At 41.3% G+C, this 27,785-nt stretch overlaps 1 protein-coding gene across 1 annotated transcript; it reads right to left on the reverse strand.

Annotated features, from left to right (window-relative positions):
* Nucleotides 1-64: 64 nt before the first annotated feature.
* Nucleotides 65-24,555, reverse strand: LOC109884734 (erythrocyte band 7 integral membrane protein). Its single transcript, XM_074933760.1, is given in 5 exon segments — nucleotides 65-281; nucleotides 684-818; nucleotides 23,024-23,151; nucleotides 23,282-23,354; nucleotides 24,532-24,555. Coding segments are annotated over 5 exon segments (552 nt in total). The 3' UTR covers nucleotides 65-89.
* Between the last annotated feature and the right edge of the window lie 3,230 nt (nucleotides 24,556-27,785).

Consider the following 27,785-nt stretch of genomic DNA (forward strand, 5'->3'; position numbering starts at 1 on the left):
CCATGTTACTTTCACCTATCCAGTGCTATCAGATCTGTGAAGGAGGGCAAAAGGGGAGGGAAGATGCAACACTGCCTCTCTGTGACCCCTCATTTCCTCTGCATGAAGTGGCTGACCATGTCTATGGGCAGAGGGAAGATGATGGTGGAGTTCTTCTCTGCAGCGATGGTGGTGAGGGTCTGGAGGTATCTCAGCTGGAGGCCTGATGGAGACTCAGCGATGACTAGAGACGCCTCCTTCAGGGCCCGAAAGGCGTTCATCTCCCCCTCTGCCGCTATCACCTAGAGAGAGGTGGGGGGGGGGGGGGAGGTACAGAAACATACAGATAGATTTTCAATATGGAGAAACATTCATCTCCCCCTCCGCTGCTATCACCTAGAGAAGAGGGAGGAGGAGATAGATTTTCAATATGGAGAAACATTCATCTCCCCCTCCGCTGCTATCACCTAGAGAGAGGGAGGAGGAGATAGATCATCAGTATGGAGAAACATTCATCTCCCCCTCCGCTGCTATCACCTAGAGAAGAGGGAGGAGGAGATAGACCATCAGTATGGAGAAACATTCATCTCCCCCTCCGCTGCTATCACCTAGAGAAGAGGGACAAGATGGTTGAAAACGTTTACCATTAAATGAGTGTATTTATTTCACATCTCAGTTGACTGTCCTCTACAGGGTCTCCTCACCTTCGCCCTGGCCTCACGGCTAGCTTCTGCCTCTGCAGCCATGGCTCTCTACAGCTGGTGGGGCAGCTTCACGTCTTTAATCTCCACACGCTCCACCTTGATACCCCACGGGTCAGTGGCCTCGTCCAGAGACTCCTATGGAGGGGGGGGGGGGTCAGCAAACAGAGAAACATTAGCCAGGCCAGAGCTATTATACAGCTAATGAAATAGCTACACCTACTAGTGTATTTGTCCAGAACAGGTGAGTTCGATGTGGGATTAGGCTCTATTCATCCACAACAGGTAAGGGACAGATCGAAATGTACTGGTCAGGGTGTATTTAAAATAAATGCACCCCCCCCCCCCCTCCCCAACTATACAAATATTTTCACTTGACCCTCCCCTTGTACTGTCACATAAATTGAACACCCTCCTCCTCATAGAAATAACTCAAAATAATGTTGAAGACCACAAATAACAATAACTGTAGCAATCCTGTGGCCTTTAAACAAGGATATGCTTTGTGGCACAGTTGATGCCACGCAGGGCTACGGCCAGAAGGTTGAGGGTTTGCCGACAACCCCAGATGAGCTCAATCTCCCTGCCTGTTTCATTACTTCATGATCAGAGCCAGATGCAGACAGTTATCAGCTAGGGGGGGGAATAAAACATGTTGATATTTATAATTATATAAAATACACTACATGTACCTACCTCTAGACTGCTATATATACACTACATGTACCTACCTCTAGACTGCTATATACACTACATGTACCTACCTCTAGACTGCTATATATACACTACATGTACCTACCTCTAGACTGCTATATATACACTACATGTACCTACCTCTAGACTGCTATATATACACTACATGTACCTACCTCTAGACTGCTATATATACACTACATGTACCTACCTCTAGACTGCTATATATACACTACATGTACCTACCTCTAGACTGCTATATATACACTACATGACCAAAAGTATGTGGACTCCTGCTCAGTGAACATCTCATTTCAAAATCATGGGCATTAATATTGAGTTGGGCCCCTCCATTGCTGCTGTAACAGCCTCCACTCTTCTGGGAAGGCTTTCCACTAGATGTTGGAACATTGCTGCTATAACAGCCTCCACTCTTCTGGGAAGGCTTTCCACTAGATGTTGGAACATTGCTGCTATAACAGCCTCCAGTCTTCTGGGAAGGCTTTCCACTAGATGTTGGAACATTGCTGCTATAACAGCCTCCACTCTTCTGGGAAGGCTTTCCACTAGATGTTGGAACATTGCTGCTATAACAGCCTCCACTCTTCTGGGAAGGCTTTCCACTAGATGTTGGAACATTGCTGCTATAACAGCCTCCACTCTTCTGGGAAGGCTTTCCACTAGATGTTGGAACATTGCTGCTATAACAGCCTCCACTCTTCTGGGAAGGCTTTCCACTAGATGTTGGAACATTGCTGCAGGGGACTTGCTTCCATTCAGTCACAAGAGCATTAGTGAGGTCGGGAACACTGATGTTGGACGATTAGGCCTGGCTCGCAGTTTGCGTTACAATTCATCCAAAAGGTGTTAGATGGGGTTGAGGTCAGGGCTCCGTGCAGTCAAGTTCTTCCACACCAATCTCGACAAACCATTTCTGTATGGACCTCGCTTTGTGCATGGGGGCAATGTCATACTGAAACAGGAGAAGTTATTCCCCAAACTGTTGCCACAAAGTTGGAAGCACAGAATCATCTAGAATGTCATTGTATGCTGTAGCATTAATATTTCCCTTCACTGGATCTAAGGGGCCCGAACCATGAAAAACAGCCCCAGACCATTATTCCTCATCCACCAAACTTTAAAGTTGGCAATATGCATTCGGGCAGGTGCATTCCTAGCATCCGACAAACCCAGATTCCTCCATTGGACTGCCAGATGGTGAAGCGTGATTTATCACTCCAGAGCGTTTCCACTGCTTCAGAATCCAATGGCGGCGAACTTTACGCCCCAGCCGATTCTTGGTATTGCGTGTGGCGATCTTAGGCTTGTGTGCGGCTGCTCGGCCACGGAAACCCATTTCATGAAACTCAATTATTGTGCTGACGTTGCTTCCAGAGGCAGTTTTGAACTCGGGGACAGATTATTTTTTTAGGTGCTTCAGCACTCGGCACTAACGATATGTGAGATCGTGTGGCCTACCACTTCGCAGCTGAGCCGTTGTTGCTCCTTGACTTTCCCACTTCACAATAATAGCTCTTACAGTTCACCGGGGAAGCTCTAGCTTAAAATAACTTATATACATTATACATTATATACAAATAACGCGAAAAAACATACACAATAGCACAATTGGTTATGGGATCGTACAAAACAGCAGCCATTCTTATAAGTCAGTATCACGAGTAAAAATACAGACAGACTTGCCCGTTTAATGTGCCTTCCTAGACCTTATAAACGGTTGAGAGTAGATCCACCCTCGGATTCAAAATCAAATTATTCAAATGTCATTTTCACTGCAGCCTAGAGTATAATTTTGGTCTCACTTGAAAACAATAATAGTTATTAATTGTATTGTGGTGTTGTAGGCTACTATAGTTCCTGGTAGGATAATTGTATTGTGGTGTTGTAGGCTACTATAGTCCAGGTAGGATAATTGTATTGTGGTGTTGTAGGCTACTATAGTCCTGGTAGGATATTTGTATTGTGGTGTTGTAGGCTACTATAGTTCCTGGTAGGATAATTGTATTGTGGTGTTGTAGGCTACTATAGTCCTGGTAGTATCATTGTATTGTGGTGTTGTAGGCTACTATAGTCCTGGTAGGATAATTATATTGTGGTGTTGTAGGCTACTATAGTCCTGGTAGGATAATTGTATTGTGGTGTTGTAGGCTACTATAGTCCAGGTAGGATGATTGTATTGTGGTGTTGTAGGCTACTATAGTCCTGGTAGGATAATTGTATTGTGGTGTTGTAGGCTACTATAGTCCTGGTAGGATATTGTATTCTGGTGTTGTAGGCTACTATAGTCCTGGTAGGATAATTATATTGTGGTGTTGTAGGCTACTATAGTCCAGGTAGGATAATTATATTGTGGTGTTGTAGGCTACTATAGTCCAGGTAGGATAATTATATTGTGGTGTTGTAGGCTACTATAGTCCTGGTAGGATAATTATATTGTGGTGTTGTAGGCTACTATAGTCCTGGTAGGATATTTATATTGTGGTGTTGTAGGCTACTATAGTCCTGGTAGGATAATTGTATTGTGGTGTTGTAGGCTACTATAGTCCTGGTAGGATATTTATATTGTGGTGTTGTAGGCTACTATAGTCCTGGTAGGATAATTGTATTGTGGTGTTGTAGGCTACTATAGTTCCTGGTAGGATAATTGTATTGTGGTGTTGTAGGCTACTATAGTCCTGGTAGGATAATTGTATTGTGGTGTTGTAGGCTACTATAGTCCTGGTAGTATCATTGTATTGTGGTGTTGTAGGCTACTATAGTCCTGGTAGGATAATTATATTGTGGTGTTGTAGGCTACTATAGTCCTGGTAGGATAATTGTATTGTGGTGTTGTAGGCTACTATAGTCCAGGTAGGATGATTGTATTGTGGTGTTGTAGGCTACTATAGTCCTGGTAGGATAATTGTATTGTGGTGTTGTAGGCTACTATAGTCCTGGTAGGATATTGTATTCTGGTGTTGTAGGCTACTATAGTCCTGGTAGGATAATTATATTGTGGTGTTGTAGGCTACTATAGTCCAGGTAGGATAATTATATTGTGGTGTTGTAGGCTACTATAGTCCAGGTAGGATAATTATATTGTGGTGTTGTAGGCTACTATAGTCCTGGTAGGATAATTATATTGTGGTGTTGTAGGCTACTATAGTCCTGGTAGGATATTTATATTGTGGTGTTGTAGGCTACTATAGTCCTGGTAGGATAATTGTATTGTGGTGTTGTAGGCTACTATAGTCCTGGTAGGATAATTATATTGTGGTGTTGTAGGCTACTATAGTCCTGGTAGGATAATTGTATTGTGGTGTTGTAGGCTACTATAGTTCCTGGTAGGATAATTGTATTGTGGTGTTGTAGGCTACTATAGTCCTGGTAGGATAATTATATTGTGGTGTTGTAGGCTACTATAGTCCTGGTAGGATAATTATATTGTGGTGTTGTAGGCTACTATAGTCCTGGTAGGATAATTGTATTGTGGTGTTGTAGGCTACTATAGTCCTGGTAGGATAATTATATTGTGGTGTTGTAGGCTACTATAGTCCTGGTAGGATAATTGTATTGTGGTGTTGTAGGCTACTATAGTCCTGGTAGGATAATTATATTGTGGTGTTGTAGGTTACTATAGTCCTGGTAGGATAATTATATTGTGGTGTTGTAGGCTACTATAGTCCTGGTAGGATAATTGTATTGTGGTGTTGTAGGCTACTATAGTCCTGGTAGGATAATTGTATTGTGGTGTTGTAGGCTACTATAGTCCTGGTAGGATAATTGTATTGTGGTGTTGTAGGCTACTATAGTCCTGGTAGGATAATTGTATTGTGGTGTTGTAGGCTACTATAGTCCTGGTAGGATAATTATATTGTGGTGTTGTAGGCTACTATAGTCCTGGTAGGATAATTGTATTGTGGTGTTGTAGGCTACTATAGTTCCTGGTAGGATAATTGTATTGTGGTGTTGTAGGCTACTATAGTCCTGGTAGGATAATTATATTGTGGTGTTGTAGGCTACTATAGTCCTGGTAGGATAATTGTATTGTGGTGTTGTAGGCTACTATAGTCCTGGTAGGATAATTATATTGTGGTGTTGTAGGTTACTATGGGTCCAGGTAGGATAATTATATTGTGGTGTTGTAGGCTACTATAGTCCTGGTAGGATAATTATATTGTGGTGTTGTAGGCTACTATAGTCCTGGTAGGATAATTGTATTGTGGTGTTGTAGGCTACTATAGTCCTGGTAGGATAATTATATTGTGGTGTTGTAGGCTACTATAGTCCTGGTAGGATAATTGTATTGTGGTGTTGTAGGCTACTATAGTCCTGGTAGGATAATTGTATTGTGGTGTTGTAGGCTACTATAGTCCTGGTAGGATAATTATATTTTGGTGTTGTAGGCTACTATAGTCCTGGTAGGATAATTGTATTGTGGTGTTGTAGGCTACTATAGTCCTGGTAGGATAATTATATTGTGGTGTTGTAGGCTACTATAGTCCTGGTAGGATAATTGTATTGTGGTGTTGTAGGCTACTATAGTCCTGGTAGGATAATTATATTGTGGTGTTGTAGGCTACTATAGTCCTGGTAGGATAATTGTATTGTGGTGTTGTAGGCTACTATAGTCCTGGTAGGATATTTATATTGTGGTGTTGTAGGCTACTATAGTCCTGGTAGGATAATTGTATTGTGGTGTTGTAGGCTACTATAGTCCAGGTAGGATAATTGTATTGTGGTGTTGTAGGCTACTATAGTCCTGGTAGGATAATTGTATTGTGGTGTTGTAGGCTACTATAGTCCTGGTAGGATAATTGTATTGTGGTGTTGTAGGCTAATATAGTCCTGGTAGGATAATTATATTGTGGTGTTGTAGGTTACTATGGGTCCTGGTAGGATAATTATATTGTGGTGTTGTAGGCTACTATAGTCCTGGTAGGATAATTATATTGTGGTGTTGTAGGCTACTATAGTCCTGGTAGGATAATTGTATTGTGGTGTTGTAGGCTACTATAGTCCTGGTAGGATAATTATATTGTGGTGTTGTAGTCCAATATAGTCCTGGTAGGATAATTGTATTTTGGTGTTGTAGGCTACTATAGTCCTGGTAGGATAATTGTATTGTGGTGTTGTAGGCTACTATAGTCCTGGTAGGATAATTGTATTGTGGTGTTGTAGGCTACTATAGTCCTGGTAGGATAATTGTATTGTGGTGTTGTAGGCTACTATAGTCCAGGTAGGATAATTATATTGTGGTGTTGTAGGCTACTATAGTCCTGGTTGGATAATTGTATTGTGGTGTTGTAGGCTACTATAGTCCTGGTAGGATAATTATATTGTGGTGTTGTAGGCTACTATAGTCCTGGTAGGATAATTGTATTGTGGTGTTGTAGGCTACTATAGTCCTGGTAGGATAATTATATTGTGGTGTTGTAGGCTACTATAGTCCTGGTAGGATAATTGTATTGTGGTGTTGTAGGCTACTATAGTCCTGGTAGGATAATTATATTGTGGTGTTGTAGGCTACTATAGTCCTGGTAGGATAATTGTATTGTGGTGTTGTAGGCTACTATAGTCCTGGTAGGATAATTGTATTGTGGTGTTGTAGGCTACTATAGTCCTGGTAGGATAATTGTATTGTGGTGTTGTAGGCTACTATAGTCCTGGTAGGATAATTGTATTGTGGTGTTGTAGGCTACTATAGTCCTGGTAGGATAATTATATTGTGGTGTTGTAGGCTACTATAGTCCCTGGTAGGATAATTGTATTGTGGTGTTGTAGGCTACTATAGTTCCTGGTAGGATAATTGTATTGTGGTGTTGTAGGCTACTATAGTCCTGGTAGGATAATTATATTGTGGTGTTGTAGGCTACTATAGTCCTGGTAGGATAATTGTATTGTGGTGTTGTAGGCTACTATAGTCCTGGTAGGATAATTATATTGTGGTGTTGTAGGTTACTATGGGTCCAGGTAGGATAATTATATTGTGGTGTTGTAGGCTACTATAGTCCTGGTAGGATAATTATATTGTGGTGTTGTAGGCTACTATAGTCCTGGTAGGATAATTGTATTGTGGTGTTGTAGGCTACTATAGTCCTGGTAGGATAATTATATTGTGGTGTTGTAGGCTACTATAGTCCTGGTAGGGATAATTGTATTGTGGTGTTGTAGGCCTACTATAGTCCTGGTAGGATAATTGTATTGTGGTGTTGTAGGCTACTATAGTCCTGGTAGGATAATTATATTTTGGTGTTGTAGGCTACTATAGTCCTGGTAGGATAATTGTATTGTGGTGTTGGTAGGCGTACTATAGTCCTGGTAGGATAATTATATTGTGGTGTTGTAGGCTACTATAGTCCTGGTAGGATAATTTGTATTGTGGTGTTGTATGCTACTATAGTCCTGGTAGGATAATTATATTGTGGTGTTTGTAGGCTACTATAGTCCTGGGTAGGATAATTGTATTGTGTGTTGTAGGCTACTATAGTCTGGTAGGATAATTTATATTGTGGTGTTGTAAGGCTACTATAGTCCCTGGTAGGATAATTGTATTGTGGTGGTTGTAGGGCTAGCTATAGTCCCAGGTAAGGATAATTGTATTGTGTGTTGTAAGGCTACTATAGTCCTGGTTAGATAATTGTATTGTGGTGTTGTTGGGCCGACTATAGTCCTGGTCAGGATAATTGTATTGTGGTGGTTGTGGCTACTATAGTCCTGGTAGGATAATTGTATTGTGGTGTTGTAGGCTACTATAGTCCCTGGTAGGTAATTGTATTGTGGTGTTGTAGCTACTATAGTTCCTGGTAGGATAATTGATTGTGGTGTTGTAGGCTACTATAGTTCCTGGTAGGATAATTGTATTGTGGTGTTGTAGGCTACTATAGTCCTGGTAGGATATGTGTATTGTGGTGTTGTAGGCTACTATAGTCCTGGTAGGATAATTATATTGTGGTGTTGTAGGCTACTATAGTCTGGTAGGATAATTATGATTGTGGTGTTGTAGGCTACTATAGTCCTGGTAGGATACTATAGTCCTGGTAGGATAATTGTATTGTGGTGTTGTAGGCTAATATAGTCCCTGTAGGATAATTATATTTGGTGGTTTGTAGGTCCAATATAGGTCCTGGTAGGATAATTATATTGTGGTGTTGTAGGCTACTATAGTCCTGTAGGATATATTGTGGTGTGGTAGCTCTATAGTCCTGGTAGGCCTATTGTATGTGGTGTTGTAGGCTACTATAGTCCTGGTAGGGATAATGTGTATTTGTGGTGTTGTAGGCTACTATAGTCCTAGGTAGGATAATTATATTGTGGTGTTGTAGGCACTATAGTCCTGGTTAGGATAATTGTATTTTGGGTGTGTTAGGCTACTATAGTCCTGGTAGGATATTATATTGTGGTGTTGTAGGCTACTATAGTCCTGGTAGGATAATTGTATTGTGGTGTTGTAGGCTACTATAGTCCTGGTAGGATAATTGTATTGTGGGTTGTAGGCCTACTATAGTCCATGGTAGGATAAATTGTATTGTGGTGTTGTAGGCTACTATAGTCGCTGGTTAGGATAATTGTATTGTGGTGTTGTAGGCTACTATAGTCCTGGTAGGATAATTGTATTGTGGTGTTGTAGGCTACTATAGTCCTGGTAGGATAATTGTATTGTGGTGTTGTAGGCTACTATAGTCCTGGTAGGATATTATTGTGGTGTTGTAGGCTACTATAGTCCTGGTAGGATAATTGTATTGTGGTGTTGTAGGCTACTATAGTCCTGGTAGGATAATTGTATTGTGGTGTTGTAGGCTACTATAGTCCTGGTAGGATAATTGTATTGTGGTGTTGTAGGCTACTATAGTCCATGGTAGGATAATTGTATTGTGGTGTTGTAGGCTACTATAGTCCTGGTAGGATAATTGTATTGTGGTGTTGTAGGCTACTATAGTCCTGGTAGGATAATTGTATTGTGGTGTTGTAGGCTACTATAGTCCTGGTAGGATAATTATATTGTGGTGTTGTAGGCTACTATAGTCCTGGTAGGATAATTGTATTGTGGTGTTGTAGGCTACTATAGTTCCAGGTAGGATAATTGTATTGTGGTGTTGTAGGCTACTATAGTCCTGGTAGGATAATTGTATTGTGGTGTTGTAGGCTACTATAGTCCTGGTAGGATAATTGTATTGTGGTGTTGTAGGCTACTATAGTCCTGGTAGGATAATTGTATTGTGGTGTTGTAGGCTACTATAGTCCTGGTAGGATAATTGTATTGTGGTGTTGTAGGCTACTATAGTCCTGGTAGGATAATTGTATTGTGGTGTTGTAGGCTACTATAGTCCTGGTAGGATAATTGTATTGTGGTGTTGTAGGCTACTATAGTCCTGGTAGGATAATTGTATTGTGGTGTTGTAGGCTACTATAGTCCTGGTAGGATAATTGTATTGTGGTGTTGTAGGCTACTATAGTCCTGGTAGGATAATTGTATTGTGGTGTTGTAGGCTACTATAGTCCTGGTAGGATAATTGTATTGTGGTGTTGTAGGCTACTATAGTCCTGGTAGGATAATTGTATTGTGGTGTTGTAGGCTACTATAGTCCTGGTAGGATAATTGTATTGTGGTGTTGTAGGCTACTATAGTCCTGGTAGGATAATTGTATTGTGGTGTTGTAGGCTACTATAGTCCTGGTAGGATAATTGTATTGTGGTGTTGTAGGCTACTATAGTCCTGGTAGGATAATTGTATTGTGGTGTTGTAGGCTACTATAGTCCTGGTAGGATAATTGTATTGTGGTGTTGTAGGCTACTATAGTCCTGGTAGGATAATTGTATTGTGGTGTTGTAGGCTACTATAGTCCTGGTAGGATAATTGTATTGTGGTGTTGTAGGCTACTATAGTCCTGGTAGGATAATTGTATTGTGGTGTTGTAGGCTACTATAGTCCTGGTAGGATAATTGTATTGTGGTGTTGTAGGCTACTATAGTCCTGGTAGGATAATTGTATTGTGGTGTTGTAGGCTACTATAGTCCTGGTAGGATAATTGTATTGTGGTGTTGTAGGCTACTATAGTCCTGGTAGGATAATTGTATTGTGGTGTTGTAGGCTACTATAGTCCTGGTAGGATAATTGTATTGTGGTGTTGGTAGGCTACTATAGTCCTGGTAGGATAATTGTATTTGTGGTGTTGTAGGCTACTATAGTCCTGGTTGGATAATTGTATTGTGGTGTTGTAGGCTACTATAGTCTGGTGGATAATTATATTGTGGTGTTTGTAGGCTACTATAGTCCTGGTAGGATAATTGTATTGTGGTGTTTGTAGGCTACTATAGTCCTGGTAGGATAATTATATTGGGTGGTGTTGTAGGCCTACTATAGTCCTGGTTAGGATAATTGTATTGTGGGTGTTGTAGGCTACTATAGTCCAGGTAGGATAATTGTATTGTGGTGTTGTAGGCTACTATAGTCCTGGTCATGATAATTGTATCTGTGGTGTTGTTGGCTACTATCAGTCCTGGGTAGGATAATTGTATTGTGTGTTGTAGGCTACTATAGTCCTGGTAGGATAATTGTATTGTGGTGTTGTAGGCTTACTATAGTTTTCCCCCCTTTGTAGGATAATTGTATTGTGGTGTTGTAGGCTACTATAGTTCCAGGTAGGATAATTGTATTGTGGTGTTGTAGGCTACTATAGTCCTGGTAGGATAATTGTATTGTGGTGTTGTAGGCTACTATAGTCCCTGGTAGATAATTGTATTGTGGTGTTGTAGGCTACTATAGTCCTGGTAGGATAATTGTATTGTGGTGTTGTAGGCTACTATAGTCCTGGTAGGATATTGTATTGTGGTGTTGTAGGCTACTATAGTCCTGGTAGGATAATTGTATTGTGGTGTTGTAGGCTACTATAGTCCTGGTAGGATAATTGTATTGTGGTGTTGTAGGCTACTATAGTCCTGGTAGGATAATTGTATTGTGGTGTTGTAGGCTACTATAGTCCTGGTAGGATAATTGTATTGTGGTGTTGTAGGCTACTATAGTCCTGGTAGGATAATTGTATTGTGGTGTTGTAGGCTACTATAGTCCTGGTAGGATAATTGTATTGTGGTGTTGTAGGCTACTATAGTCCTGGTAGGATAATTGTATTGTGGTGTTGTAGGCTACTATAGTCCTGGTAGGATAATTGTATTGTGGTGTTGTAGGCTACTATAGTCCTGGTAGGATAATTGTATTGTGGTGTTGTAGGCTACTATAGTCCTGGTAGGATAATTGTATTGTGGTGTTGTAGGCTACTATAGTCCTGGTAGGATAATTGTATTGTGGTGTTGTAGGCTACTATAGTCCTGGTAGGATAATTGTATTGTGGTGTTGTAGGCTACTATAGTCCTGGTAGGATAATTGTATTGTGGTGTTGTAGGCTACTATAGTCCTGGTAGGATAATTGTATTGTGGTGTTGTAGGCTACTATAGTCCTGGTAGGATAATTGTATTGTGGTGTTGTAGGCTACTATAGTCCTGGGTAGGATAATTGTATTTGTGGTGTTGTAGGCTACTATAGTCCTGGTAGGATAATTGTATTGTGGTGTTGTAGGCTACTATAGTCCTGGTAGGATAATTGTATTGTGGTGTTGTAGGCTACTATAGTCCTGGTAGGATAATTGTATTGTGGTGTTGTAGGCTACTATAGTCCTGGTAGGATATTGTATTGTGGTGTTGCTAGGCTACTATAGTCCTGGTAGGATAATTGTATTGTGGTGTTGTAGGCTACTATAGTCCTGGTAGGATTATATTGTGGTGTTGTAGGCTACTAGTCCTGGTAGGATAATGATATTGTGGTGTTGTAGGCTACTAAGTCCTGGTAGGATAATTTATTTGGTGTTGTAGGCTACTATAGTCTGGTAGGATAATTGTATTGTGTGTTGTAGGCTACTATAGTCCTGGTAGGATAATTGTATTGTGGTGTTGTAGGCTACTATAGTCCTGGTAGGATAATGTATTGTGGTGTTGTAGGCTACTATAGTCCCAGGTAGGATAATTGTATTGTGGTGTTGTAGGCTACTATAGTCCTGGTAGGATAATTGTATTGTGGTGTTGTAGGCTACTATAGTCCGGTAGGATAATAATGTGGTGTTTTAGGCTACTATATCGGTAGGATAATTGTATTGTGGTGTTGTTAGGCTAACTATAGTCCTGGTAGGATAATTGTATTGTGGTGTTGTAGGCTACTATAGTCCTGGTAGGATAATTGTATTGTGGTGTTGTAGGCTACTATAGTTCCTGGTAGGATAATATGTATTGTGGTGTTGTAGCTACTATAGTCCTGGTAGGATAATTGTATTGTGGTGTTGTAGGCTCTATAGTCCTGGTAGGATAATTGTATTGTGGTGTTGTAGGCTACTATAGTCCTGGTAAGAATATATGTATTGTGGTGTTGTAGGCTACTATAGTTCCAAGGATAGGATAATTGTATTGTGTGTTGTAGGCTACTATAGTCCTGGTAGGATAATGGTATTGTGGTGTTGTAGGCTACTATGGGTCCTGGTAGGATAATTGTATATGTGGTGTTGTAGGCTACTATAGTCCTGGTAGGATAATTATTTGTGGTGTTGTAGGCTACTATAGTCCTGGTAGGATAATTGTATTGTGGTGTTGTAGGCTACTATAGTCCCTGGTAGGATAATTTAGTATTGTGGTGTTGTAGGCTACTATAGTTCCTGGTAGGATAATTGGTATTGTGGTGTTGTAGGCTCACTATAGTTCCAGGTAGGATAATTGTATTGTGGTGTTGTAGGCTACTATAGTCCTGGTAGGATAATTGTATTGTGGTGTTGTAGGCTACTATAGTCCTGGTAGGATAATTGTATTGTGGTGTTGTAGGCTACTATAGTCCTGGTAGGATAAGTCCTTGGTTGTAGGCTACTATAGTCCCTGGTAGGATAATTGTATTGTGGTGTTGTAGGCTACTATAGTCCTGGTAGGATAATTGTATTGTGGTGTTGTAGGCTACTATAGTCCTGGTAGGATAATGTAATTGTGGTGTTGTAGGCTACTATAGTTCCTGGTAGGATAATTGTATTGTGGTGTTGTAGGCTACTATAGTTCCAGGTAGGATAATTGTATTGTGGTGTTGTAGGCTACTATAGTCCTGGTAGGATAATTGTATTGTGGTGTTGTAGGCTACTATAGTCCTGGTAGGATAATTGTATTGTGGTGTTGTAGGCTACTATAGTCCTGGTAGGATAATTATTGTGGGTGTTGTAGGCTACTATAGTCCTGGTAGGATAATTGTATTGTGGTGTGTAAGGCTACTATAGTCCTGGTAGGATAATTGTATTGTGGTGTTGTAGGCTACTATAGGTCCTGGTAGGATAATTGTATTGTGGTGTTGTAGGCTACTATAGTCCTAGGTAGGATAATTGGTATTGTGGTGTTGTAGGCTACTATAGTCCTGGTAGGATAATTGTATTGTGGTGTTGTAGGCTACTATAGTCCTGGTAGAGATATATGTATTGTGGTGTTGTAGGCTACTATAGTCCTGGTAGGATAATTGTATTGTGGTTTGTAGGCTACTATAGTCCTGGTAGATAATTGTATTGTGGTGTTGTAGTTGCACTATAGTCTGGTAGATAATTATTGTGGTGTTGTAGGCTACTATAGTCCTGGTAGGATAATTGTATTGTGGTGTTGTAGTGCTACTATAGTCCTGGTAGGATAATTGTATTGTGGTGTTGTAGGCTACTATAGTTCCTGGTAGGATAATTGTTTGTGGTGTTGTAGGCTACTATAGTTCCAGGTAGGATAATGTATTGTGGTGTTGTAGGCTACTATAGTCCTGGTAGGATAATTGTATGTGGTGTTGTAGGCCTACTATAGTCCTGGTAGGATAATTGTATTGTGGTGTTGTAGGCTACTATAGTCCCTGGTAGGATAATTAGTAGTGTGGTGTTGTAGGCTACTATAGTCCTGGTAGGATAATTGTATTGTGGTGTTGTAGGCTACTATAGTCCTGGTAGGATAATTGTATTGTGGTGTTGTAGGCTACTATAGTCCTGGTAGGATAATTGTATTGTGGTGTTGTAGGCTACTATAGTTCCTGGTAGGATAATTGTATTGTGGTGTTGTAGGCTACTATAGTTCCAGGTAGGAATAATTGTATTGTGGTGTTGTAGGCTACTATAGTCCCTGGGTAGGATAATTGTATTGTGTGTTGTAGGCTACTATAGTCCTGGTAGGATAATTGTATTGTGGTGTTGTAGGCTACTATAGTCCTGGTAGGATAATTTGTTGTTGTAGGGCTCTAAGTCTGGTATATGTGGTGTTGTAGGCTACTATAGTTCCCTGGTAGGATAATTTATTGTGGTGTTGTAGGCTACTATAGTCCTAGGTAGGATAATTGTATTGTGGTGTTGTAGGCTACTATAGTCCTGTAGGATAATTGTATTGTGGTGTTGTTGGCTACTATAGTCCTGGTAGGATAATTGTATTGTGGTGTTGTAGGCTACTATAGTCCTGGTAGGATAATTGTATTGTGGTGTTGTAGGCTACTATAGTCCTGGTAGGATAATTGTATTGTGGTGTTGTAGGCTACTATAGTCCTGGTAGGATAATTGTATTGTGGTGTTGTAGGCTACTATAGTCCTGGTAGGATAATTGTATTGTGGTGTTGTAGGCTACTATAGTCCTGGTAGGATAATTGTATTGTGGTGTTGTAGGCTACTATAGTCCTGGTATAAGTGTTGGGTGTTGTAGGCACTATAGTCTGGTAGATAATGTATTGTGGTGTTGTAGGCTACTATAGTCCTGGTAGGATAATTATATTGTGGTGTTGTAGGCTACTATAGGTCCTGGTAGGATAATTATTGTGGTGTTGTAGGCTACTAGTCCTGGTAGGATAATTGTATTATGGTGTTGTAGGCTACTATAGTTCCTGGTAGGATAATTGTATTGTGGTGTTGTAGGCTACTATAGTTCCATGGTAGGATAATTGTATTGTGGTGTTGTAGCTACTATAGTCCTGGTAGGATAATTATATTGTGGTGTTGTAGGCTACTATAGTCCTGGTAGGATAATTGTATTGTGGTGTTGTAGGCTACTATAGTCCTGGTAGGATAATTGTATTGTGGTGTTGTAGGCTACTATAGTCCTGGTAGGATATTGTAATGTGGTGTTGTAGGCTACTATAGTCCTGGTAGGATAATTGTATTGTGGTGTTGTAGGCTACTATAGTCCTGGTAGGATAATTGTATTGTGGTGTTGTAGGCTACTATAGTCCTGGTAGGATAATTAGTATTGTGGTGTTGTAGGCTACTATAGTCCTGGTAGGATAATTGTATTGTGGTGTTGTAGGCTACTATAGTCCTGGTAGGATAATTAGTATTGTGGTGTTGTAGGCTACTATAAGTCCTGGTAGGATAATTGTATTGTGGTGTTGTAGGCTACTATAGTCCTGGTAGGATAATTGTATTGTGGTGTTGTAGGCTACTATAGTCCTGGTAGGATAATTAGTATTGTGGTGTTGTAGGCTACTATAGTCCTGGTAGGATAATTGTATGTGGTGTTGTAGGCTACTATAGTCCTGGTAGGATAATTATATTGTGGTGTTGTAGGCTACTATAGTCCTGGTAGGATAATTGTATTTGGTGTTGTAGGCTACTATAGTCCTGGTAGGATAATTATATTGTGGTGTTGTAGGCTACTATAGTCCTGGTAGGATAATTATATTGTGGTGTTGTAGGCTTACTATAGTCCTGGTAGGATAATTGTATTGTGGTGTTGTAGGCTACTATAGTCCTGTAGGATATATTATTGTGGGTTGTAGGCTACTATAGTCCTGGTTGGATAATTGTATTGTGGTGTTGTAGGCTACTATAGTCCTGGTGGATAATTATATTGTGGTGTTTGTAGGCTACTAAAGTCCTGGTAGGATAATTGTATTGTGGGTTGTTGTAGGCTACTATAGTCCTGGTAGGATAATTATATTGTTGTGTTGTAGCGCTACTATAGTTCCTGGTAGGATAATTGTAATTGTGGTGTGTAGGCTACTATAGTCCCAGGTAGGATAATTGTATTGTGGTTGTTCGTAGGCTACTATAGTCCATGGTATGGATAATTGTTATTGTGGTGTTGTAGGCTACTATAGCCCCTGGTAGGATAATTGTATTGTGGTTGTTGTAGGCTACTATAGTTCCTGGTAGGATAATTGTATTGTGGTGTTGTAGGCTACTATAGTCCTGGTAGGATATTGTATTGTGTTGTAGGCTACTATAGTCCTGGTAGGATAATTGTATTGTGGTGTTGTAGGCTACTATAGTCCTGGTAGGATAATTGTATTGTGGTGTTGTAGGCTACTATAGTCCTGGTAGGATAATTGTATTGTGGTGTTGTAGGCTACTATAGTCCTGGTAGGATAATTGTATTGTGGTGTTGTAGGCTACTATAGTTCCTGGTAGGATAATGTATTGTGGTGTTTGTAGGCTACTATAGTGCCAGGTAGGATAATTGTATTGTGGTGTTGTAGGCTACTATAAGTCCTGGTAGGATAATTGTATTGTGGTGGTTGTAGGCTACTACTAGTCCTGGTAGATAATTGTATTGTGGTGTTGTAGGCTAGCTAATAGTCCTGGTAGGATAATTGTATTGTGGTTGTAGGCTACTATAGTCCCTGGTAGGATAATTATATTGTGGTGTTGTAGGCTACTATAGTCCTGGTAGGATAATTGTATTGTGGTGTTTGTAGGCTACTATAGTCCAGGTAGGATAATTGTATTGTGGTGTTGTAGGCTACTATAGTCCTGGTATGATAATTGTATTGTGGTGTGTTGGCTACTATAGTCCTGGTAGGATAATTGTATTGTGGGTGTTGTAGGCTACTATAGTCCTGGTAGGATAATTGTATTGTGGGTTTGTAGGCTACTATAGTTCCTGGTAGGATAATTGTATTGTGGTGTTGTAGGCTACTATAGTTCCAGGTAGGAGTAATTGTATTGTGGTGTTGTAGGCTACTATAGTCCTGGTAGGATAATTGTTATGTGGTGTTGTAGGCTACTATAGTCCCTGGTAGGATTATTGTATTGTGGTGTTGTAGGCTACTATAGTCCTGGTAGGATAATTATATTGTGGTGTTGTAGGCTACTATAGTCCTGGTAGGATAATTGTATTGTGGTGTTTGTAGGCTACTATAGTCCCTGGTAGGATAATTATATTGTGGTGTTGTAGGTTACTATGGGTCCTGGTAGGATAAGTATATTGTGGTGTTGTAGGCTACTATAGTCCTGGTATGATATTATATTGTGGTGTTGTAGGCTACTATAGTCCTGGTAGGATAATTGTATTGTGGTGTTGTAGGCTACTATAGTCCTGGTAGGATAATTATATTGTGGTGTTGTAGTCCAATATAGTCCTGGTAGGATAATTGTATTTTGGTGTTGTAGGCTACTATAGTCCTGGTAGGATAATTGTATTGTGGTGTTGTAGGCTACTATAGTCCTGGTAGGATAATTGTATTGTGGTGTTGTAGGCTACTATAGTCCTGGTAGGATAATTGTATTGTGGTGTTTGTAGGCTACTATAGTCCTGGTAGGATAATTATATTGTGGTGTTGTAGACTACTATAGTCCTGGTTGGATAATTGTATTGTGGTGTTGTAGGCTACTATAGTCCCTGGTAGGATAATTATATTGTGGTGTTGTAGGCTACTATAGTCCTGGTAGGATAATTGTATTGTGGTGTTGTAGGCTACTATAGTCCTGGTTGGATAATTATATTGTGGTGTTGTAGGCTACTATAGTCCTGGTAGGATAATTGTATTGTGGTGTTGTAGGCTACTATAGTCCAGGTAGGATAATTGTATTCTGGTGTTGTAGGCTACTATAGTCCTGGTATGATAATTGTATTGTGGTGTTGTTGGCTACTATAGTCCTGGTAGGAATAATTGTATTGTGGTGTTGTAGGCTACTATAGTCCTGGTAGGATAATTGTATTGTGGGTGTTGTAGGCTACTATAGTTCCTGGTAGGATAATTGTATTGTGGTGTTGTAGGGCTACTATAGTTCCAGGTAGGATAATTGTATTGTGGTGTTGTAGGCTACTATAGTCCTGGTAGGATAATTGTATTGTGGTGTTGTAGGCTACTATAGTCCTGGTAGGATAATTGTATTGTGGTGTTGTAGGCTACTATAGTCCTGGTAGGATAATTATATTGTGGTGTTGTAGGCTACTATAGTCCTGGTAGGATAATTGTATTGTGGTGTTGTAGGCTACTATAGTCCTGGTAGATAATTGTATTGTGGTGTTGTAGGCTACTATAGTTCCTGGTAGGATAATTGTATTGTGGTGTTGTAGGCTACTATAGTTCCAGGTAGGATAATTGTATTGTGGTGTTGTAGGCTACTATAGTCCTGGTAGGATAATTGTATTGTGGTGTTGTAGGCTACTATAGTCCTGGTAGGATAATTGTATTGTGGTGTTGTAGGCTACTATAGTCCTGGTAGGATAATTGTATTGTGGTGTTGTAGGCTACTATAGTCCTGGTAGGATAATTATATTGTGGTGTTGTAGGCTACTATAGTCCTGGTAGGATAATTGTATTGTGGTGTTGTAGGCTACTATAGTCCTGGTAGGATAATTATATTGTGGTGTTGTAGGCTACTATAGTCCTGGTAGGATAATTGTATTGTGGTGTTGTAGGCTACTATAGTCCTGGTAGGATAATTATATTGTGGTGTTGTAGGCTACTATAGTCCTGGTAAGATATATGTATTGTGGTGTTGTATGCTACTATAGTCCAGGTAGGATAATTGTATTGTGGTGTTGTAGGCTACTATAGTCCTGGTATGATAATTGTATTGTGGTGTTGTTGGCTACTATAGTCCTGGTAGGATAATTGTATTGTGGTGTTGTAGGCTACTATAGTCCTGGTAGGATAATTGTATTGTGGTGTTGTAGGCTACTATAGTTCCTGGTAGGATAATTGTATTGTGGTGTTGTAGGCTACTATAGTTCCAGGTAGGATAATTGTATTGTGGTGTTGTAGGCTACTATAGTCCTGGTAGGATAATTGTATTGTGGTGTTGTAGGCTACTATAGTCCTGGTAGGATAATTGTATTGTGGTGTTGTAGGCTACTATAGTCCTGGTAGGATAATTATATTGTGGTGTTGTAGGCTACTATAGTCCTGGTAGGATAATTGTATTGTGGTGTTGTAGGCTACTATAGTCCTGGTAGGATAATTGTATTATGGTGTTGTAGGCTACTATAGTTCCTGGTAGGATAATTGTATTGTGGTGTTGTAGGCTACTATAGTTCCAGGTAGGATAATTGTATTGTGGTGTTGTAGGCTACTATTGTCCTGGTAGGATAATTGTATTGTGGTGTTGTAGGCTACTATAGTCCTGGTAGGATAATTGTATTGTGGTGTTGTAGGCTACTATAGTCCTGGTAGGATAATTATATTGTGGTGTTGTAGGCTACTATAGTCCTGGTAGGATAGTTGTATTGTGGTGTTGTAGGCTACTATAGTCCTGGTAGGATAATTGTATTGTGGTGTTGTAGGCTACTATAGTCCTGGTAGGATAATTGTATTGTGGTGTTGTAGGCTACTATAGTCCTGGTAGGATAATTGTATTGTGGTGTTGTAGGCTACTATAGTCCTGGTAGGATAATTGTATTGTGGTGTTGTAGGCTACTATAGTCCTGGTAGGATAATTATATTGTGGTGTTGTAGTCCAATATAGTCCTGGTAGGATAATTGTATTTTGGTGTTGTAGGCTACTATAGTCCTGGTAGGATAATTGTATTGTGGTGTTGTAGGCTACTATAGTCCTGGTAGGATAATTGTATTGTGGTGTTGTAGGCTACTATAGTCCTGGTAGGATAATTGTATTGTGGTGTTGTAGGCTACTATAGTCCTGGTAGGATAATTATATTGTGGTGTTGTAGGCTACTATAGTCCTGGTTGGATAATTGTATTGTGGTGTTGTAGGCTACTATAGTCCTGGTAGGATAATTATATTGTGGTGTTGTAGGCTACTAAAGTCCTGGTAGGATAATTGTATTGTGGTGTTGTAGGCTACTATAGTCCTGGTAGGATAATTATATTGTGGTGTTGTAGGCTACTATAGTCCTGGTAGGATAATTATATTGTGGTGTTGTAGGCTACTATAGTCCTGGTAGGATAATTGTATTGTGGTGTTGTAGGCTACTATAGTCCTGGTAGGATAATTATATTGTGGTGTTGTAGGCTACTATAGTCCTGGTAGGATAATTGTATTGTGGTGTTGTAGGCTACTATAGTCCTGGTAGGATAATTGTATTGTGGTGTTGTAGGCTACTATAGTCCTGGTAGGATAATTGTATTGTGGTGTTGTAGGCTACTATAGTCCTGGTAGGATAATTGTATTGTGGTGTTGTAGGCTACTATAGTCCTGGTAGGATAATTGTATTGTGGTGTTGTAGGCTACTATAGTCCTGGTAGGATAATTGTATTGTGGTGTTGTAGGCTACTATAGTCCTGGTAGGATAATTGTATTGTGGTGTTGTAGGCTACTATAGTCCTGGTAGGATAATTGTATTGTGGTGTTGTAGGCTACTATAGTTCCTGGTAGGATAATTGTATTGTGGTGTTGTAGGCTACTATAGTTCCAGGTAGGATAATTGTATTGTGGTGTTGTAGGCTACTATAGTCCTGGTAGGATAATTGTATTGTGGTGTTGTAGGCTACTATAGTCCTGGTAGGATAATTGTATTGTGGTGTTGTAGGCTACTATAGTCCTGGTAGGATAATTGTATTGTGGTGTTGTAGGCTACTATAGTCCTGGTAGGATAATTATATTGTGGTGTTGTAGGCTACTATAGTCCTGGTAGGATAATTATATTGTGGTGTTGTAGGCTACTATAGTCCTGGTAGGATAATTATATTGTGGTGTTGTAGGCTACTATAGTCCTGGTAGGATAATTGTATTGTGGTGTTGTATGCTACTATAGTCCAGGTAGGATAATTGTATTGTGGTGTTGTAGGCTACTATAGTTCCAGGTAGGATAATTGTATTGTGGTGTTGTAGGCTACTATAGTCCTGGTAGGATAATTGTATTGTGGTGTTGTAGGCTACTATAGTCCTGGTAGGATAATTGTATTGTGGTGTTGTAGGCTACTATAGTCCTGGTAGGATAATTGTATTGTGGTGTTGTAGGCTACTATAGTCCTGGTAGGATAATTATATTGTGGTGTTGTAGGCTACTATAGTCCTGGTAGGATAATTGTATTGTGGTGTTGTTGGCTACTATAGTCCTGGTAGGATAATTGTATTGTGGTGTTGTAGGCTACTATAGTCCTGGTAGGATAATTGTATTGTGGTGTTGTAGGCTACTATAGTTCCTGGTAGGATAATTGTATTGTGGTGTTGTAGGCTACTATAGTTCCAGGTAGGATAATTGTATTGTGGTGTTGTAGGCTACTATAGTCCTGGTAGGATAATTGTATTGTGGTGTTGTAGGCTACTATAGTCCTGGTAGGAGAGAAACCCTCCTGTAGGTTAACTCCAACCCTGTTCCTGGAGAGATACCCTCCTGTAGGTTTATACTCCAACCATGTTCCTGGAGACATACCCACCTGTAGCTTTATACTCCAACCCTGTTCCTGGAGAGATACCCACCTGTAGCTTTCTACTCCAACCCTGTTCCTGGAGAGAAACCCTCCTGTAGGTTTATACTCCAACCCTGTTCCTGGAGAGATACCCACCTGTAGCTTTATACTCCAACCATGTTCCTGGAGAGATACCCTCCTGTTCAGGGTTGAAGTATAAACCTACTACAGGAGGGTATCTCTCCAGGAACATGGTTGGAGTTAAAACCTACAGGAGGGTATCTCTCCAGGAACAGGGTTGGAGTTAAAACCTACAGGAGGGTGTCTCTCCAGGAACAGGGTTGGAGTTATAACCTACAGGAGGGTTTCTCTCCAGGAACAGGGTTGGAGTATAAACCTACAGGAGGGTATCTCTCCAGGAACAGGGTTGGAGTTTAAACCTACAGCAGGGTTTCCCTCCAGGAACAGGGTTGGAGTTTAAAGCTACAGGAGGGTATCTCTCCAGGAACAGGTTTGGAGTTAAAACCTACAGGAGGGTATCTCTTCAGCGACAGGGCTGGAGTTAACCTTCAGGAGAGTGTCTCTCCAGGAACAGGGTTGGAGTTATAACCTACAGGAGGGTATCTCTCCAGGAACAGGGTTGGAGTTAACCTTCAGGAGGGTATCTCTCCAGGAACATGGTTGGAGTTATAACCTTCAGGAGGGTATCTCTCCAGGAACAGGGTTGGAGTTATAGCCTACAGGAGGGTATCTCTCCAGGAACAGGGTTGGAGTTATAACCTACAGGAGGGTATCTCTCCAGGAACAGGGTTGGAGTTAACCTACAGGAGGGTATCTCTCCAGGAACAGGGTTGGCGTTTAAACCTACAGGAGGGTCTCTCTCCAGGAACAGGGTTGGAGTTAACCTTCAGGAGGGTATATCTCCAGGAACAGGGTTGGAGTTTAAACCTACAGGAGGGTATCTCTCCAGGAACAGGGCTGGAGTTTAAACCTACAGGAGGGTATCTCTCCAGGAACATGGTTGGAGAGCCCTGATATACGCTGTCATTGGTGCAGAAAACACGAAGATGTACATGACACAGTCCTCACTGTACAACAGTGGTATAAGGTATTTGAGGTAGATGTGTTCAGTACCTCTTGGGGTGGAATGTCAAAAGACACAGTCCTCAAGTCCACCTTCACGAAAGTGTCAGTACAGGGTAGTACAAAGAAGATCCCTACAGAGGAGACCGAAGAGAAGGATGTTTTATCAACAGTTTCAAAGGCATGTCACTGTGTATGTGCTGTACTGTACTGTCGGCCATGTTGAGGGAGGTGTATTGATTGTATGCTGTGGTAATATTTCACCTGGTCCTTTCGGCTTCTTGTCCGCGATGCGTCCAAGTCTGAAAATGACCGCTCGCTCATACTCCTTTACAATCTAGATAATGAAAAAAAATACAGGGTGACACGAAACCATTTAGTTTTACGTTGGTTATATTATCGATCATGTCCCATGATGCCATATCAGGGCTATAAAATGGGTGACTAGATAACACAACTCCAGAGAACTATGCTTGTGCCGTTTGCAGAGAGATCCTCCCCTCATACCATAGCTCCTCCCCTCATACCATAGCCCCTCCCCTCATACCATAGCTCCTCCCCTCATACCATAGCTCCCCCCCTCATACCATAGGTCCACCCCTTATAGGTCCAACCCTCAAACCATAGGTCCACCCCTTATAGATCCAACCCTCAAACCATAGCCACGCCTTATAGGTCCAACCCTCATACCATAGGTCCACCCCTTATAGGTCCGCCCCTTATAGGTCCGCCCCTTATAGGTTCACGCCTTATAGGTCCATCCCTCATACCATAGGTCCACCCCTTATAGGTCCGCCCCTTATAGGTTCGCCCCTTATAGGTTCACGCCTTATAGGTCCATCCCTCATACCATAGGTCCACCCCTTATAGGTCCGCCCCTTATAGGTTCACGCCTTATAGGTCCAACCCTCATACCATAGGTCCACCCCTTATAGGTCCGCCCCTTATAGGTCCGCTCCTTATAGGTTCACGCCTTATAGGTCCAACCCTCATACCATAGGTCCGCCCCTTATAGGTCCGCCCCTCATACCATAGGTCCGCCCCTTATAGGTCCACCCCTTATAGGTCCGCCCCTTATAGGTTCATGCCTTATAGGTCCAACCCTCATACCATAGGTCTGCCCCTTATAGGTCCACCCCTTATAGGTCCACCCCTTGTAGGTCCACCCCTTATAGGTTCACCCCTCATAGGTCCAACCATCATACCATATGTCCGCCCCTTATAGGTCCACCCCTAATAGGTTCACGCCTTATAGGTCCAACCCTCATACAATATATCCACCCCTTATAGGACCGCCCCTTATAGGTTCACGCCTTATAGGTCCAACCCTCATACCATAGGTCATAGGTCCTGTGTGCTGTGACAACTTTAAGGATTCACAGCTTCTGTAAAGCCTGTCTGAAGCTCAGCTGGAAACAGAAGGATTTATCGGGTGTGTCCAGTCTACAGGAAAAAGTCCTCAATGCAACATCCTCCCTGCAACCTGGTTTTAAAGAACCTGTGTGAGAGCTTACAGGAGAGGAGTCAGAGAGCTTCATCGGGGTCTAGGGTACAGGAGAGGAGTCAGAGAGCTTCATCAGGGTCTGAGGTACAGGAGAGGAGTCAGAGAGCTTCATCAGGGTCTGAGGTACAGGAGAGGAGTCAAAGAGCTTCATCAGGGTCTGAGGTACAGGAGAGGAGAGAGAGCTTCATCTGGGTCTGAGGTAATAGGAGAGGAGTCAGAGAGCTTCATCAGGGTTTTAGGCTGGGTTTCTGTACAGCACTTTGAGACATCAGCTGATGTAAGAAGGGCTTTATAAATACATTTGATTTGGTAGAATGGTTGTTTGGAACTGGGCGTGGTTGTAGAGTCCATCCAGAAGGGATTTGCTTCAGGTGCATCCTGGGTTGTGTAGTTTGATAGAGGTCAATATATATGATTATAGGTGCCTCTGGATGAGAGTGTTATGTTACATTTCAGTGAATGACTAAAATTCAAATGTATTTATCAAGCCCTTCTTTACATCAGCTGATATCTCAAACTGCTGTACAGAAACCCAACCCATCTTTATGGAAATGTAAATTGATATGTCCACAGGAAAACAATTAGTGAAATGTGTTTGTGCTTAGTGGGAAGTCTTGGTGGTGACTACTTCAGTATTTTCCATTGATTCTCATGCAGTAATTAAGATGGAATACAATCCGTCTATATTGTTTTTGTGTTGTGACAGCGTGACTGACTACTGTGAGACCAGTCAGGGAGTTTCTACATACTCTACCTTGGCATTGCTCAGCGCATTCAACATCTAGGGATATCTATTGCTTATCAAATCAAATCTAATGTATTGATATAGCCCTTCGTACATCAGCTGATATCTCAAAGTGCTGTACAGAAACCCAGCCTAAAACCTTCATGCGGTCATCATTTAATTTATTTACCAGAACGTAGCAAATGAAAGTTGCTGGCACGTATAATATTATACTTCTGTTTATGGTGTTACGCTGCCACACTCTAGTATACTGTACCTTGACGCACATGAAGATGGTGATGGGGAAGAGGAACACCGTGAAGATTAGAGAGATTCCGAACAGAAGCCAGCCGCAACATCCCAGAGAGCCAGAGCTCTTATCTACACAGGAAGGAATTCAACAACAATACAGGTTAGTCTGACTGACGTTTTATACTATACTATAATAACTAAATGTATATGAACTTATACATACAGTATGATGACTATATACGTCTCATAACTTTATCAATCAAATCAAATGTAGACTTTTAACGTGGAACGCTTACTTATAGAAGCCCCTTTCCCCAACGATGCAGAGGTAGTTTTTGATTATAAAAATTGTAAATAACACGAGAAATAAAAGTACACAAGATTGAAGCTATATGCAGAGAATACCAGTACGAGATCACTGTACAGGGGTACGAGGTATTTGAGGTAGATGTATTCGTAAAGGCAGGGGTACGAGGTATTTGAGGTAGATGTATTCGTAAAGGCAGGGGTACGAGGTATTTGAGGTAGATGTATTCGTAAAGGCAGGGGTACGAGGTATTTGAGGTTGATGTATTCGTAAAGGCAGGGGTACGAGGTATTTGAGGTAGATGTATTCATAAAGGCAGGGGTACGAGGTATTTGAGGTTGAGAACATGGTAAAACACTTCAATATGAGGCTAAATATGAGGCTAAATGTGAGGCTAAATATGAGTGCAGAGCTAACATGTGAATGAAAGGAGTCATGAGAGTGAATGGATTTTCTCCAATGAAAATGTAAGTCCAGGACTATGGTTAACGTGGGAAACAGTCGCGACATGTCATAGTCATAGTCCACAGGTCAACCATGCATTGTATTGCATTGTTCGGTATTGTATTGTATCTCTGTGACTAGTTTCACATGTCCTCTGGTCTCTCTGTGACTAGTATCACATGTCCTCTGCTCTCTCTGTGACTAGTATCACATGTCTTCTGCTCTCTCTGTGACTAGTATCACATGTCCTCTGCTCTCTCTGTGACTAGTATCACATGTCTTCTGCTCTCTCTGTGACTAGTATCACATGTCCTCTGGTCTCTCTGTGACTAGTATCACATGTCCTCTGGTTTCTCTGTGACTAGTAACACATGTCCTCTGGTTTCTCTGTGACTAGTATCACATGTCCTCTGGTCTCTCTGTGACTAGTATCACATGTCCTCTGGTCTCTCTGTGACTAATATCACATGTCCTCTGGTCTCTGGTCTCTCTGTGACTAGTATCACATGTCCTCTGGTTTCTCTGTGACTAGTATCACATGTCCTCTGGTCAATCTGTGACTAGTATCACATGTCCTCTGGTCTCTATGTGACTAGTATTCACATGTCCTCTGGTCTCTCTGTGACTAGTATCACATGTCCTCTGGTCTCTCTGTGACTAGTATCACATGTCCTCTGGTCTCTCTGTGACTAGTATCACATGTCCTCTGGTCCTCTGTGACTAGTATCACATGTCCTCTGGTCTCTCTGTGACTAGTATCACATGTCCTCTGGTCTCTCTATGACTAGTATCACATGTCCTCTGGTCTCTCTGTGACTAGTATCACATGTCCTCTGGTCTCTGGTCTCTCTGTGACTAGTACCACATGTCCTCTGGTCCTCTGTGACTAGTATCACATGTCCTCTGGTTTCTCTGTGACTAGTATCACATGTCCTCTGGTTTCTGGTCTCTCTGTGACTAGTATCACATGTCCTCTGGTCTCTCTGTGACTAGTATCACATGTCCTCTGGTCTCTCTATGACTAGTATCACATGTCCTCTGGTCTCTCTGTGACTAGTATCACATGTCCTCTGGTCTCTCTGTGACTAGTATCACATGCCCTCTGGTCCTCTGTGACTAGTATCACATGTCCTCTGGTCTCTGGTCTCTCTGTGACTAGTATCACATGTCCTCTGGTCTCTGGTCTCCCTGTGACTAGTATCACATGTCCTCTGGTCTCTCTGTGACTAGTATCACATGTCCTCTGGTCTCTCTGTGACTAGTATCACATGTCCTCTGGTCTCTCTGTGACTACTATCACATGTCCTCTGGTCTCTCTGTGACTAGTATCACATGCCCTCTGGTCCTCTGTGACTAGTATCACATGTCCTCTGGTCTCTCTGTGACTAGTATCACATGTCCTCTGGTCTCTCTGTGACTAATATCACATGTCCTCTGGTCTCTGGTCTCTCTGTGACTAGTATCACATGTCCTCTGGTTTCTCTGTGACTAGTATCACATGTCCTCTGGTCAATCTGTGACTAGTATCACATGTCCT

This window comes from Oncorhynchus kisutch, linkage group LG15 (assembly GCF_002021735.2).
Source record: "Oncorhynchus kisutch isolate 150728-3 linkage group LG15, Okis_V2, whole genome shotgun sequence".
Classification (NCBI taxonomy): domain Eukaryota; kingdom Metazoa; phylum Chordata; class Actinopteri; order Salmoniformes; family Salmonidae; genus Oncorhynchus; species Oncorhynchus kisutch.